Consider the following 15,755-nt stretch of genomic DNA (forward strand, 5'->3'; position numbering starts at 1 on the left):
GGCGTGGGATCCTTACCAGATAGGATTGACGGTGCACATATCACTGAAATGATACAGGATTTGTGTTGGACAACTTTAAAACTAAGTCATTTTTCGTCGCGGAGGAATCTTCTCACGAAAGTCCAATCACCATCTTTCTCTTCCGAATGCGAAAATATTTTGTTGACGCCAACCTACATAGCGAGAAACGATCATCGTCATAAAATAAGGAAAATCAAGGCTCGTACGGAAAGGTGTAGGTGTTCGTTCTTTCCGCGGGCTATACAAGATTGGAATAATAGAGAATTGTGAAGGTGATTCTATGAACCCTCTGCCAGGCACTTAAATGTGATTTGCAGAAAATCCATTCAGGTGTAGATGTAGATGTTACAGGATTCTAGTGCAAGTCGTTTACGAGACATTGTGTTTTGAAAAGTTCGCACACCGATTCCTGTGCAACATCTGTGCTTCAAAAATTTTTGCACCTACTTTCATGTTGTAACCTCGAAGGAAATCACATACTTGTATTATCCTGTTTTGTCCTTTGAAGTATCTCTTGTGGAAATGGAAGCCAGTACTGAATCCAGTAGAGAATAAATAAGATTGTGTAGCTGTTGACACAATTAATGGTTTTTTCCCCATCTGCTACCCTCTCTTAGCTGTGTTGGAGCCTAGAGCAGGACTCGGCGCCTGTGAGGTGCTGGCAGACTCGTACTGGGGAGAGAAGGGACGTACCTGCCGGAGCCGGCAGCGGCGCCGCCTCCGCCACGGTCGCCTGCTGACCATACGACGTCCCGGCAGACAGCGCCAGCAGCAGCGTCACCTGCAACACCGGCACACCGTGAGCACAGACGCCTGGAAACACTGACCTCAAGCAGGCTATCTGTGCGAGACACAGCTAGCTTTTATTCAGACACGAAATGTTCCAAACAACATATGCAAGTGAACAGTTAGATTCCGTCCTCCTAGATTTCCGAAAGGCGTGCCACACTGTGTCGCATCGTAGGACGCAAACCAACATACTATCATACGACCTATCTTCAAAATACGTGTTTGGCTCGAGGAATGTTTAACTAATAGACCACAATCTTATATACAGGGTCAGACAGCTAAGACAGTCTCCCCCAAAAGAATCCAGGACGAATAAATATATCGAGGTGCGGTTTTCTCCAAGCTATAGCTGATAACATGGCAGATTCCCTGCCGTTAGGATGGATTTAATAATGATCAAAGCAGACGAAATGAATTAAAAATCGAGGTGCGGTTTTCTCCAAGCTATAGCTGATAACATGGCAGATTCCCTGCCGTTAGAATGGATTTAATATCATAATGATCAAAGCAGACGAAATGAATTAAAATTTGTGCTGTGGCAGGGACTCGAACCCGGCTCTTCTTGCTTGGTAGGCAGAAATGCTAACCGTTACACCACCGCATTACGATGGTCAAGATTGCAGCAATGTTGGCCATGGTATTGCGGTGGTGTAATGGTTAGCGTTTCTGCCTACCAAGCAAGAAGGTCGGTGTTCGAGTCCCGCCCGTAGTACAAATTTTAATTCGTTTCGTCTGCTTCGATCATTATCGTACCCAACAAAGAGACTTCAATGTCTCAGGGAAACATTTAGTTATAGGATTCACTATCGTTCATAGTCACCGAAAGATGACAGCGAGCGTTTGTCTGATCATGAGCCCTTTAAGACAAATGAACGTGCAGGGAGGTGACGGACAGTGCGTTCCCCTGATTTGGAGCTTGTACTAGGGTTAGAATCAATGTCCTGTAAGACTCGGCCCTCCGGATCTCGTCTACGCACAGTCCGCCGTATTCCTGCATGTTATACACAAAATGCATTCGCAATTGTGAATAAGGACAACCATCAGCTGTAGAATGGAATGACGACAATCCAAATTTGTGGCGGGCCACGACTCGAACCCGGATATCCCGCTTATCGCGGTCGGCAGCCTTACCATTTTGCTATCCGTGTACGACTCACACGCAGACCCAAACTTCCATATATCGTCAACCATGTGTCTGCGACCTGTACTCGTACATGCATTATGAATATTCCCGTACAGCTGTCCGCAGCTCGTGGTCGTGCGGTAGCGTTCTCGCTTCCCACGCCCGGGGTCCCGGGTTCGATTCCCGGCGGGGTCAGGGATTTTCTCTGCCTCGTGATGACTGGGTGTTGTGTGCTGTCCTTTGGTTAGTTAGGTTTAAGTAGTTCTAAGTTCTAGGGGACTGATGACCATAGATGTTAAGTCCCACAGTGCTCAGAGCCATTTGAACCTGTACAGGTCAGGCTTTGTACTTGAAAGTCGCTTGCACGGTATCGGCAGATGAATACGATATTGCAGTGCCTGTGTTATTCTGATTAACATGCAAAGTTCCTTTGTACATGCGTGCAAAAAAAAATTTTTTCAAATGGCTCTGAGCACTATGGACTTAACATCTGAGGTGATCAGTCCCCTAGAACTTGGAACTACTTAAACCTAACTAACATAAGGACGTGACACATCAATGCCCGACGCAGGATTCCAACCTGCGATCGTAGCGGTCGCGCGGTTCCAGACTGAAGGGCCTAGAACCACTCGGCCACACCGGCCGGCATATACGCGCATATCCAAAGGAACTTTGTGTGGTGTCACCGCCAGACACCACACTTGCTAGGTGGTAGCCTTTAAATCGGCCGCGGTCCGTTAGTATACGTCGGACCCGCGTGTCGCCACTGTCAATGATAGCAGACCGAGCGCCACCACACGGCAGGTCTAGAAAGACGTACTGGCATTCGCCCCAGTTGTACAGCAGACTTTGCTAGCGAAACCACACTGACAAATACGCTCTCATTTGCCGAGACGATAGTTAGCATAGCCTTCAGCTAAGTCATTGGCTACGACCTAGCAAGGCGCCATAGCTTTGGTAATTAATATTGTGAAGCATGTATTATCAAGAGCGATGTTTCTACAAATGTGGATTAAAGTTAAGTATTACAGCAACTGCGTCCATTTTCTAAGTTCTCATTTCCTTTTAACTGTTCCAGACCTCACGCCAATCTGCGTGAGCTTAACGCGTGCCTTTCGGCTTCCTCTCGTTGTGACTTGGCTATCTTGCTAAGTCACAACACTTTTCATCGTAATCAGAATAACACAAGCACTGCAATACCGTATTCCTACATGTTCACCTGTCTGAAGGTACCCATGATGGCACAAACACCCAAAAACAGCTTGAAATGATATGTGATGTGAGTGGTGGCTGTGAGGGTACTTGTTTTGGTAAAGCTGTGCTGCCTCACGTCTGTTTCCGTATGCCTGGCCGTACACAAACACCAGCTCGGCTTGCTCCCGACATGAATATCGGACCATTCTGCTGCTTACAGTACGCTGAGTCAATCACACAGCCTGCAACACACAAGGAACACAGGGTATGTCGTCAGAAGAACTTTCACCCGTGAGCGCCATCTACTGTGGCAACACTGTATTTCCGGTCACATGTTCATAGGATCTTCTTTACTCAATTTCCAGCCAGGAATCCGTCCCTGCCGTTTGTCGGTTTTATCAATGTTCACCATGTATAATTCCAATTCAAAAACAAAGCCGGTGTCGAAATTCGGCGACTGTAAACGATAAAGTTACTTACTGACGCCAATAAATTCGCCATATTGTGGTCTATATCTTGGCAAAATCCGCTCGTCGACATGTTAATTGGCCACTCGGGATTAGCCTAGCGGTCTGAGGCGCTGTAGTCATTGACTGTGCAGCTGGACCCGGCGGAGGTTCGAGTCGTCCCTCGGGCATGGGTGCGTGTATTTGTCCTTAGGATGATTTAGGTTAAGTAGTGTGCAAGCTTAGGGACTGATGACCTTAGCAGTTAATTCCAATAAGATTTCCCACACATTTGAACGTTTTGATATGTTAATTCATTCAGGATATATTTTGGGTGTTGTATCCTAGCTGCCTCACCTTGTATAACAGTCAAATGAAAACGAAAGGGATTGAAAAAAGTAAGTAAACCGTTCATTATTGTAAAAGTAATCGCCATAACTGTTAATACATTTATCTCAGTGTGAGACAAACCGGTCAGTGCCCTCATGGAAGAAAATTTGCAGTTGATTACGGAATCGTGGTTGTACATCGGCGGCACCTCTTCATCTGAAGCAATTAGATGGCCATGAATGTCTATCTTTAGGGCTCCGAAAATAGGAAAATCCCATGGCGAGAGATCGTAACTATACGGAGGATGTTGTAACCTCCCCACCGAAATTTAAAAGAAAGAAATAATAAATGAATAGGAGCCAAGAATAACCTCCCTGCAATGAAATGTACTGTCAATGACAATTAAACAAAAATTAGCAATCTGACTCAAATATAAGTTCTTCACAAAAAATTAAGGTCAATTCAGTGATAAGAAAATTCAATTAAACCGAAATATCGGTCTTTGGCCCTGTGTAAAACAATCAGAATTAAAGTCTTACCTCATTGTAACTGGTAGTCAAATTTCTGCTCTTATTCGTGCGCACGGCTTGGAGGAACTGCATTGCAAATAATAATATTCCTTTTTTCTGTGATTTTACTGAAATTTTTCTTTAACGGGAGTGGAATGAAAGGGGAAGTGCAATTAAATAAATTTTGTTTGTAAAAAACTGCTTTGGTATAAAAATTATTATTGGGGCACTTGTTGGAGATTAATTACAATAAATAAACTTTACATTATCTATTGATTACCTTACTTAACAATATACCTCATTTAGCCTCTTGACCAGAATGCCATGTCGACGCTCGCCGACTCCTCACACACACAACTCCGCTCGACTGCTATTACCGACATACTCCACGCAACTGAACAGAGCTACTGCTCGCAACGACTACTGACAGAGTACTGCCTTGCATAGCGACAGCTAGCGAACTGCTCTACATGACGACTACTACTGCACTGCACTGCACTACATGACGACTACTAGCGTACTGCTCGCAACACTTGCGCGGTCAAGCGCAGACTAACTACGATAAAAGGCTCTCTGGTCAGAGACGCTGCAATGCCTCGCCATCGCTGCTGCGTTACATACGTGTTTCAATGTGTAAGAGCTACGCGGCAAAACCTTTGCGGCGTTGTCGAAGCAACCTGCGAACAATATGTCCGTCCACAGTTGCCGAGTTTGTTTCAGGTACGCTGCAGAGGTTTCACTGGGAAACCCGTTTCATACAGTCGCCATCTCTCCCCATGCGATTTCCGTATTTTTCGAGCACTGAAGACAGATTTTTGTAGCGTCGATTTATTTCGGACGAAGAGGTGCGGCCGTGGATACAGTCACGGCTCCGTAAGAAACCGCAAACATTTTTTCTTGAAGGCATTTACCGCATTTCTCACAGTGGAGTAAGTGTATTAACAGTTACGGTGATTAATTTTGAAATAATAAGTAGTTTACATGCTTTTTTCCATCATTCTCGTTTCCATTTGACTGCTTTTTATAGAATACGAATAGGGAAGAGGAGATGTGATGCCATAGAATGTTCCGTATTTTAGGGTGTCCATATGGATGAAATTTTTATCGGAAAGAAACCTATTACGAGCTTACCAAAGAGCTATGTCCATGAACTTCTACTCCTCATACAACTGCTTATTTTTGAAATATAATTAACGTATTTGAAACATTTCCACTACTTAATGTCTTATGGCATAATTTCCTGCGTAGAGAGCACTGATTGCTCAAAGTCAAGAAGTTTAATATAAAATACTCACTCAGTTACCATGGAGCCACCTTTATAAGGATCTATGATTTCTGACTTCACCCTCACAAGACATACTCTGAGGTGACGAAATTCATGAGATTCCTCCTAATATCGAGTCCGACCTCCTTTTGCCCGGTATAGTACAATAACTCGACACGGCATGGACTCAACAAGTAATGGGAAGTTCAGTGCAAAAATGTAGAGCCATGCTGTCTCTATAGCCGTCCATAACTGCAAAAGTGTTGTCAGTGCAGGATTTCGTGCACGAACTGACTTCTATGTTCAAAGGGATTCTCGTCGAGCGATCTGAGTGGCTAAACCAATCGTTCGAATTGTCCAGAATGTTCTTCAAACCAATCGCGACCAATTGTGGTCCGCCGCGCGGGATTAGCCGAGCAGTCTGGGGCGCTGCAGTCAGGGACTGCGCGGCTGGTCCCGGCGGAGGTTCGAGTCCTCCCTCGGGCATGAGTGTGTGTGTTTCGGATAATTTAGGTTAAGCAGTGTGCAAGCTTAGGGACTGATCCTTATCAGCTAAGTCCCACAAGATGTCACACACATTTGAACATTAGTGAATTGTGGTCCGGTGACATGGCGCATTCTAATCTATAAAAATTCCATAGTCCTTTGGGAAGATGAAAACCACGAATGGCTAAAAATGGTCTCCAAGTAGACTATCGATTCATATGGAAAAGAGGACGCAATCCCTTTCATGGAGCCACCAGCAACTTGCACAGTGCCTTGTTGACAACCAGGGTCCTTGAATTCGTGGGGTCTACGCCACACTCCAACCCTGCCATCAGCTCTTACCAATGGAAATCGGGACTCATCCCACCAGGCCACGGCTTTTGCACTCGTCTAGTGTCCAATATATAAGGTCACGAGCCCAGAAGAGGTGCTGAAGGCGATGTAGTGCTGTTAGCGGAAGCACTTACGTCGGTCACCTACTACCATAGCCCATTGACGCCAATTTCGCAGCACTGCCCTTACGGATACGTTCATCGTATGTCCCACATTGATTTCTCAGGTTATTTTGCGCAGTGTTGATTCTCTGTTAGCTCTGAAAAGTCTACTCAAACGCCACTGCTTTCTGTCGTTCAGAGAAGGGCGTCGGGCACTGCGTTGCCAATGGTGAGCGGTAATGCCTGAAATTTGCTATTTTCGTTTCACTCTTGACACTGTGGATCTCGGAATATTGAATTCTCTAATGATTACGGAACTGGAATATCCCATGCGTCTCGCTCCAGCTACCATCTTACATTGCGTTCAAAGTCTGTTAACCTCCTTCGTGCGGCCATAATCATGTCAGAAACCTTTTCGTATGAATCACCTGAGTACAAATGGCAGCTCCGCCAACGTGCTGCCCTTTTTTAATACCTTGCGTACGTGATGGTACCGCCACCTCTATATACAGGGTGTTACAAAAAGGTACGGCCAAAATTTCAGGAAACATCCCTCACACACAAAGAAAGAAAAGATGTTATGTGGACATGTGTCCGGAAACGCCTACTTTCCATGTTAGAGCTCATTTTATTACTTCTCATCAAATAACATTAATCATGGAATAGAAAAACACAGCAACAGAACGTACCAGCGTCACTTCAAACACTTTGTTACACGAAATGTTCAAAATGTCCTCCGTTAGCGAGGATACATGCATCCACCCTTCGTCGCATGGAATCCCTGATGCGCTGATGCAGCCCTGGAGAATGGCGTATTGTATCACAGCCGTCCACAATACGAGCACGAAGAGTCTCTACATTTGGTACCGGGGTTGCGTAGACAAGAGCTTTCAAATGCCTCCATAAATAGAAAAATTCAAATGGCTCTGAGCACTATGGGACTCAACGGCTGTGTTTATCAGTCCCCTAGAACTTAGAACTACTTAAACCTAACTAACCTAAGGACATCACACACATCCATGGCAGAGGCAGGATTCGAACCTGCGACCGCAGCAGTCGCACGGTTCCGGACTGCGCGCCTAGAACCGCGAGACCACCGCGGCCGGCCATAAATAGAAGTCAAGAGGGTTGAGGTCAGGAGAGCGTGGAGGCCATGGAATTGGTTCGTCTCTACAAGTCCATCGGTCACCGAATCTATTGTTGAGAAGCGTTCGAACACTTCGACTGAAATGTGCAGGAGCTCCATCGCGCGTGATCCACATGTTGTGTTGTACTTGTAAAGGCACATGTTCTGGCAGCACAGGTAGAATATCCCGTATGAAATCATGATAACGTGCTCCATTGAGCGTAGGGGGTAGAACATGGGGCCCAATCAAGACATCACCAACAATGCCTGCCCAAACGTTCACAGAAAATCTGTGTTGATGACGTGATTGCACAATTGCGTGCGGATTCTCGTCAGCCCACACATGTTGATTGTGAAAATTTACAACTTGGTCACGTTAGAATGAAGCCTCATCCGTAAAGAGAACATTTGCACTGAAATGAGGATTGACGCATTGTTGGATGAACCATTCACAGAAGTGTAGCCGTGGAGGCCAATCAGCTGCTGATAGTGCCTGCACACGCTGTATATGTTACAGAAACTACTGGTTCTCCCGTAGCACTCTCCATACAGTGATGTGGCCAACGTTACCTTGTACAGCAGCAACTTTTCTGACGCTGACATTAGGGCTATCGTCAATTGCACGAAGAATTGCCTCGTCCATTGCAGGTGTCCTCGTCGTTCTAGGTCTTCCCCAGACGCGAGTCATAGGTTGGAATGTTCCGTGCTCCTTAAGACGCCGATCAATTGCTTCGAACGTCTTCCTGTCTGTACACCTTCGTTCTGGAAATCTGTCTCGATAAAAACGTACCGCGCCACGGCTATTGTACCGTGCTAATCCATACATCAAATGGGTATCTGCCAACTCCGCATTTGTAAACACTGCACTGACGGCAAAACCACGTTCGTGATGAACACTGATCCGTTGATGGTACGTACTGATGTGCTTGATGCTAGTACTGTAGAGCAATGAGTCGCATGTCAACACAAGGACCGAAGTCAACATTACCTTCCTTCAATTCGGCCAACTGGTGGTGAATCGAGGAAGTACAGTACATACTGACGAAACTAAAATGAGCTCTAACATGGAAATTAAGCGTTTCTGGACACATGTCAAATAACATCTTTTCTTTATTTGTGTGTGAGGAATGTTTATTGAAAGTTTGGCCGTACCTTTTTGTTACACCCTGTATAGATATCGTTATCACGTGACATTCATCACCTCACTATACATGGGAGTTTTTTTTCCATGGAGCATTAATTAAACATACGTTATAGTACAAACACCACGTGAATAATCTGAAGAAAGGTTATTATTGAAAACAAATACACGGTAAATTAATAAACCACTTCAGTATCGAGGTATTACCGAACGTCAAAAGCAAAAATTGTGTAATTTACAGCTGCAGACTCGCTAGTCAACTTTTAGTAGCTTGCTCTGATTACAGAAAACATCGGAATACACTTGATTCCATCACAACTGTGACATGGATTAACATAATGCCATCATATAAGAGGCGATCAAAAAATTATTTTTTGGGGACGTTGCTGCAGCCTATTTGCAGCCCAATGCGACTTCGATGTGGGTACATAAGCACCGACATGTAGGCAAGCTGCTGATGAGCCATTCGAAAGGAACCCCTTTATGTTTTGGTTGTTGAAGGATTGCAGCCTCTGGATATCGGCGCAATTTCGGCAAATGTCGAATTAAGCCGGCCGGAGAGGCCGTGCGGTTCTAGGCGCTACATTCTGGAACCGAGCGACCGGTACGGTCGCAGGTTCGAATCCTGCCTCAGGCATGGATGTGTCTGATGTCCTTAGGTTAGTTAGGTTTAATTAGTTCTAAGTTCCAGGCGACTGATGACCTCAGCAGTTATGTTGCATAGTGCTCAGAACCATGTGAACCATTTGTCGAATTAACCTTTCTCGTGCTGACACTCACCAAACTAGAAACCCTATACTGAGTACAGACCGCCGAGGAAAAATCTCACTCATTAAGCTATGAACCTAAATCACTGGAGGTAAATGCCGGGACGTTTCCCTTGAATAACGCACTGCCAATTTCCTTCCCCATCCTTTCGTGATCTGAGCAGTGCCCTGTCTCTACTGACGGTTCTGTCGACGGGACGTTAAACTCTAATCTTCCGTCTTCCCTTTTCTTCATGATGCCCTGCGAAAAGAGCTGTTTATATATTCCACGGCATAATGTAAGCATTGAGCGACTATTAGAAGGTAAAGTGCGAGAATTATTAGACTTATTGCGTTGTATGACAAATTCAATCGTAAACGCTCTGTCAGAGGAACGAGAACCCCTGCTCCATGTGTGACTACATAACTACGCCAATTAACCGATAAACATGACTCTGCACATAAAATATTCAAGCGAAGTACACCTCCTGAACGATATGAAATATTCTGGAAACTGCGAGACAAAGCGAACGAAATGTGTGCAATACCGTAATACGTCATACGCAATCTAATATATTCAGAGGTCGAATTCCGCAGCACTGTGGGAAAAAATTGTGTAGCTTTGGCGTAAGAAAGGTAAAATCTGATGCTGTTTTTCCATACTCTGCAGACGAATTAAATGAATTTTTTTCTCAATTAGGTAGGATACGAAGAAGTGTTCGTTAAGGCTTACCTCTCTCTTAATATTTGTTTAATTTATTAAGGCACATACAATGCAAAGAGACACTAAAAGAAACAAAATTAAATGTATTCGGCTTTCTGAAGATATAGCAGTCTTGAGAGATTCTGTAAAGGATATGAACGATGTGTTGTACACACGCAAACTGAAATTAAATAACATTAAAATAATAGTCATAGATAAATCAAACAGGCAGATAAGTATAAGAATTGAATAAGAAAAATTGAAATGGAAGTAAAAGAGCTTAGCAACTTGGATGGTACAAATAATGGATGACAACATAACTGTAATGTATAACAAAAGAAGCAGTGAAGTGACTTAGCAAGCGTTCAGAAATAAAAGTAATTTATTTACAAACAATCACTTTAAAATGAAAATATGAAAGGAATTCATTAAGACATTTATTTGGAACATTTTAACCTACGTTTGTCAAGGGTGGACGCTGGGGAGACAAAAAACAGAAATACGCTATCTGACATAAAGCAGAAGTACCCAGAAGACGTGGTCTGATGTCAGCGTAGCGTCGTACACGGACGTAACATCGGCGGATATGTAAATGATTAGAGTTGCAATTTTCTGTCAAAGGCAGAACGGTCACCACAGTGCATTAATGTCATTCGTGTTCAGTGTTGTTACCAAGCCTGGCAGGGTATATAAGGGGTGTGGTCAGTGTCAGAGAGTCGGTGAACACTGTGAAGCAAACGGAGATGCCGCGTATGTACGTATGTATGTATGCATTGAACTGGGAACCTAGAAACGATAGAGAGGTTTCGTCCCCGCCGCAGCCCTCAGTGGGACACAACCCCACAAAAGGATACAGCAGTCCACTCACCCCACCGCCGCCCCACACCGATCCCAGGGTCACTGTGCGGTTCGGTCCCCAGTGGACACCCCAGGGAACATCTCATTCCAGACGAGTGTAACCCCAGCGTTTGCGTGGTAGAGTACCTACGGTGTACGCGTAGGTGGAGACACCGTTTGCTCAGCAATCGACAACATAGTGTAACTGAGGCGAATAAGGGGAACCAGCCTGCATTCGCCGAGGCAGATAGAAAACCGCCTTGAAAACCATCCACAAGCTGGTCGGCACACCGGACCTCGACACTAATCAGCAGGGCGGATTCGTGCCGGGACGCAGTGCGTTAGAACGCACGGCTAGCCGGGCGGGTGAGATGCCACGTACTCGTATGAGACAGCAACTGGTAGAGTTTGAGAGGGGCGACATTGTGGGTCAGGCTGAATCGTGTAGTATCCAGATTTGTCGGACTTGCGGATGTGAGAGTGCCTGATGTTGGAGTACATGGGAACGTGAGGGCAGGCACACTCGTCGTCAAGGCCAACCACATGGCAAGCTCTTCACATGGCTACCTGCCATCCGAGAACAAGTAATGGGCTCCCTGCAACATTGTGTGTTATCCTGCATAATTCGAGGCGGCCGCTGTGGCCGAGCGGTTCTAAGCGCTTCAGTCCGGAACCGCGCTACTGCTATGGTCACAGGTTCTAATCCTGCTTCGGGCATGGATGTGTGTGATGTCCTTAGGTTAGTCAGGTTTAAGTAGTTCTAAGTCCATCGGACTGATGACCTCAGAGTTCAGTCCCTTAGTGCTTAGAGCCATTTGAATCATGATTGGACACAGTCTAACATCAGTCGGACTAGAGACTTATCGTCCAATACAGAAGCTATTGCGTTTGGAACGGTGCCTTGAGCAAGAACCTAGGACTGCTGACGAATAGAAGTCGCATTGTATTCAGCGATTATTCGTGGTGTGCGCCATCCCCAGATGACATCATCGGCGTGGATAGAGGCGACCTCAAGGGAAGTTCCATTCTTCTAATACTTGGAGAGACATAATAGTAGTGATTGAGAGGACTCTGACGGCACAACGGACATCCGGTACCCTCATGTGTTACCTCTTATGCAACAGAATGGAGGTACCATTTTTCAACAGCACAACGCTCGTTGACAAATGACACATGTTTCTCTGAAGTGTCAGTGATGCTGAAGTACTACCGTGGCTAGCTGGCTCCCCGAATCTGTCACTGATAAAACATGTGTGGGACCAGCCCAGATGTCAGCTTTGTCACTTTGCTGCTATCCAGGAAATCTAGGACCAGATTCGACAGTAGAGGATACTATAGCTTTATGTCAGACCTCCCAACGTCATACTGATAAGAGGGCTGATACTGCCAAGTTCTTCGTACGAGGGACATCTCATAAATAATGCATAGGTTGGTATTACTGTGGATTGTTGGATGCAGCTACAATGAAAATTACGTCAGAGCTTGAGAAAGATGCACTTGTTTTGTCTCGTCGCTGTGTACTCTAACACAAAATTGGTGAGAGGTAGAAATGGACCCTACAGGGATCTCTGGTACTGTGACTGCTGAAGACCAGAGGTCGTACTTCAAGAGCGAAACTTGATTCGGCAAGAACCCTACAGGATTCCGCAGTGCATTAATTGAAGTTTGCGGTGAGTTTACAGTGGACAGTAGTATGCCTACAGTTTCACCGTGGATTAATCGTTTTCGTGATGGTCGTATGAGCACAGACCAGGAAGGACAAAAGTCCGCAGGTGAACGAAGTGTGAAACTTGTGGCAGATGCTCTTGAAGAAGATCGCAGTCCGACTTGTGAGGAACTCTCTGAAGACACGGGAATTCCACAGGCATTAGTATTCCGCTTCTGACAAATGATTTGAAGAAGAGAAAAACTGCTGAGAGATGGGTCCTACACTGTTTGACTGCTGAAGAGAAGCAGAAACGGCTGGACATTGCAACATTGCTCAAGCAACGATTCGACCCTGAAGGTCTAGGATTTTTGCGTCGAATTGTCGCAATTGATGAAATGTGGATTAGAGACTGAACCAGAATTGAAATAACAGTCCGATGAGTGAAGAGCTTCAGATTTTCCATGTGGAAAAAATTTCCATGTGCTCAAGCAAATGATGATTTTTGATTATGATCACAAAGGGATAATCATGGCAGATAGCGTACGAAGTGAAACAAGTGTCACAGCAGCACAGGCAGCACAGGCATAACTTCATACAAAATCCAAGCGGAGAGATGCACGAAACTAGACCTCAGTTGGTCGGGGCTGGGCCACACGTTCTCCGCGGCAATGCACGCTCTCATATCGGCAATGCTGTAGCCCAAAAAGGCGCGAACATGGATGGGAGGCGTCGGCGCATCCTTCCCACAGACTAAACTTGAGTCCATCAGACTTCAGCTTGTTCTCGAAGTTGAAAAAATCTATCCATTGACGTCTTTATCTTCCTCTGGAGCAGATTTCTACCACCGTTACGAGCCGTTCGACAGATGAACAGAGGTGGTGTCCTGGATGGAATAATGGTGTTTCCAAGACGTTGAGATAGAGTGATAGAGAAGGAGGGAGACTATATAGAAGGACTGCAAAAATATATTGAAAAAATAAATAAACAAAAAATAAACGTGTAAGTAAAAATAATTAGTGGACGTTATTTATGAAATGTCCCTCGTAAATCTGACTTGATTTTGTAATCTCTGTACTCCAAGCCCATAAAGTTTCAATTCGAATTCGCCTCCCCTTTTGGGTGCTATTTCTTTTTTTTTTCTTTTTTTTTACAGGTTATGTTGAAGCAAAAGAGATGTGGATATGGAGAAAAGCCTCAGAAATATCCTAGCTGAAAGAATCTAACGAACTCTACAGATTGAAATAATAGAGAAAAATATACTGATTAACATGATACACTGAAGAAGAACATAACTTTAAATGCGAACAGTTTTCGTTAGGCTGCACCGTGACTATTATTGATATAGAATATAAAAAAACCTGTTGAATATTATCAGTCACTATTAATTTATTTCCTCAACACGTTTCGGAGGTTTGAACGTCCATTGTCAGGTGGATTTATGGTGTGAGTCACTATGTCTTATGTTACGATTTTGGGGTGATCTGTCGCATCGTCTAGTAGTTTTCTTTTCTTTTTCTACTAGACTGAGACACGGGTTACCTCAAAGTCATATCACATCACGTACATCGCTTGTTAATAAGCATTAATCCACCTGACGGTGGGAGTTTAAACCGCCGAAAGGAGTCGCAGAAGTAAACATTACTTTTGTTGTTTCGTTGAAAGAAAAAAATTGATTAATTCGACACAACAGCTGCATAAAAATCATATCGAAGGAAAAAAACTAGCCATAAATGAAGAGGCAAGTCCAGAACAGCCGTATTAGACAATGTTATCACTGGAAGGAACTGCAGTAGCCACAACAAATTATAAACATGGCGAGAGACAGAAAAGGATGGCGTAGCTTATAGTGTCTGGTGATGATCAACAAGGAGATGTAGGCCTTAGTCCTCTGTAAAAAACCTCGCGAGGCTAACGAGTGTCCAGCAGCGCTGGTGACTTACCGTGAGCGAGTGCATGTCTCGAGCGGCGGTGGAGTGCGCCGGCTGCGTCGCGGGGTTGCCTTATAGCGTCGGAGGCGGCGGAAGGCGGCGGACACGCTGGGCGCAGCGTGTTTCCGGCGACCTCGGGGGCGGTAAGGCGGGGGCGGTGGGGGCGGAGCCCGCTGCGTGCCGTGCGCAGGGGACGGCCGGTCGCGCCTCGCCGGCCCGCAGTTTCTAATCGCCGCTGGCACAGTTCCTCGGCTGCGGACTTCCTGGCGCCTCGGAGGCAACTTGTCATTTGCATTGCTGCAAGACGAGGTATGTAGAAACAGAGCGCCGGTGCGAGATTTCATGGAGGAAACGCAGCGACAACTTGACAGCAGCGGCCCCGCCGTGCTGCCACGCACAATGGGAGGGAGTCGTCTGGAGTCGTTCGCTACACGAAACTCTTTCTTGCCTCAACTTGTTTCGGTTAGAGTCTTCCAACGAGAGGAGACTTGCCTCACAAACTGTTTCCTGGGTAAGCACCCAACGTAGCCGTCAAATCTTGCATAATTACACTGTTCAAGAGAATCAGGGGAAAATGTGTATCAACGTCCTGTGTATTAAATAAACACTGAGGTGACAGAAATGATGCACAAATACATATGGCAGTAGTATCATGTACACGAGGCGCTCTGGTCGCAGGTTCGAATCCTGCCTCGGGCATGGATGTGTGTGATGTCCTTAGGTTAGTTAGGTTTAAGTAGTCCTAAGTTGTAGGTGACTGATGACCTCAGCTGTTAAGTCCCATGGTGCTCAGAGCCATTTTTTTGAAAATGATTCCGGTGTGATTATCGCCACACGATGGGAATTAATGGACTTTGAAGGCAGTATGCTAGTTGGAGGAAACACATGCGTCATTCCAGTTTGGAAATCGTCAAGGAATGCAATATTCCGACATCCACAGTGCCAAAAGTGTGAGGAGAATACCAAATTTCAGGCATTACCCCTCACCACGGACAAAGAAGTGGCTGACGGCTTTCATTTAACGACTGAG

The 15,755-nt window shown here is 45.3% G+C and overlaps 1 protein-coding gene across 1 annotated transcript in view; it reads right to left on the bottom strand.

Moving 5' to 3' along the window:
- LOC124712357 (keratin, type I cytoskeletal 9-like) overlaps positions 1-14,765 on the bottom strand; it is a 29,889-nt gene extending 15,124 nt beyond the window's left edge. Inside the window, exons 1-2 of the mRNA XM_047242652.1 lie at positions 14,738-14,765; positions 715-802 (exon numbers count right to left, since the gene is read on the bottom strand). Of these exons, the coding sequence (XP_047098608.1) occupies positions 715-802; positions 14,738-14,752 (103 nt within the window). The 5' untranslated portion in view covers positions 14,753-14,765. The remainder of the gene's footprint in view (positions 1-714; positions 803-14,737) is intronic.
- Between the last annotated feature and the right edge of the window lie 990 nt (positions 14,766-15,755).

Source organism: Schistocerca piceifrons, chromosome 8, assembly GCF_021461385.2.
Source record: "Schistocerca piceifrons isolate TAMUIC-IGC-003096 chromosome 8, iqSchPice1.1, whole genome shotgun sequence".
Taxonomy (NCBI): domain Eukaryota; kingdom Metazoa; phylum Arthropoda; class Insecta; order Orthoptera; family Acrididae; genus Schistocerca; species Schistocerca piceifrons.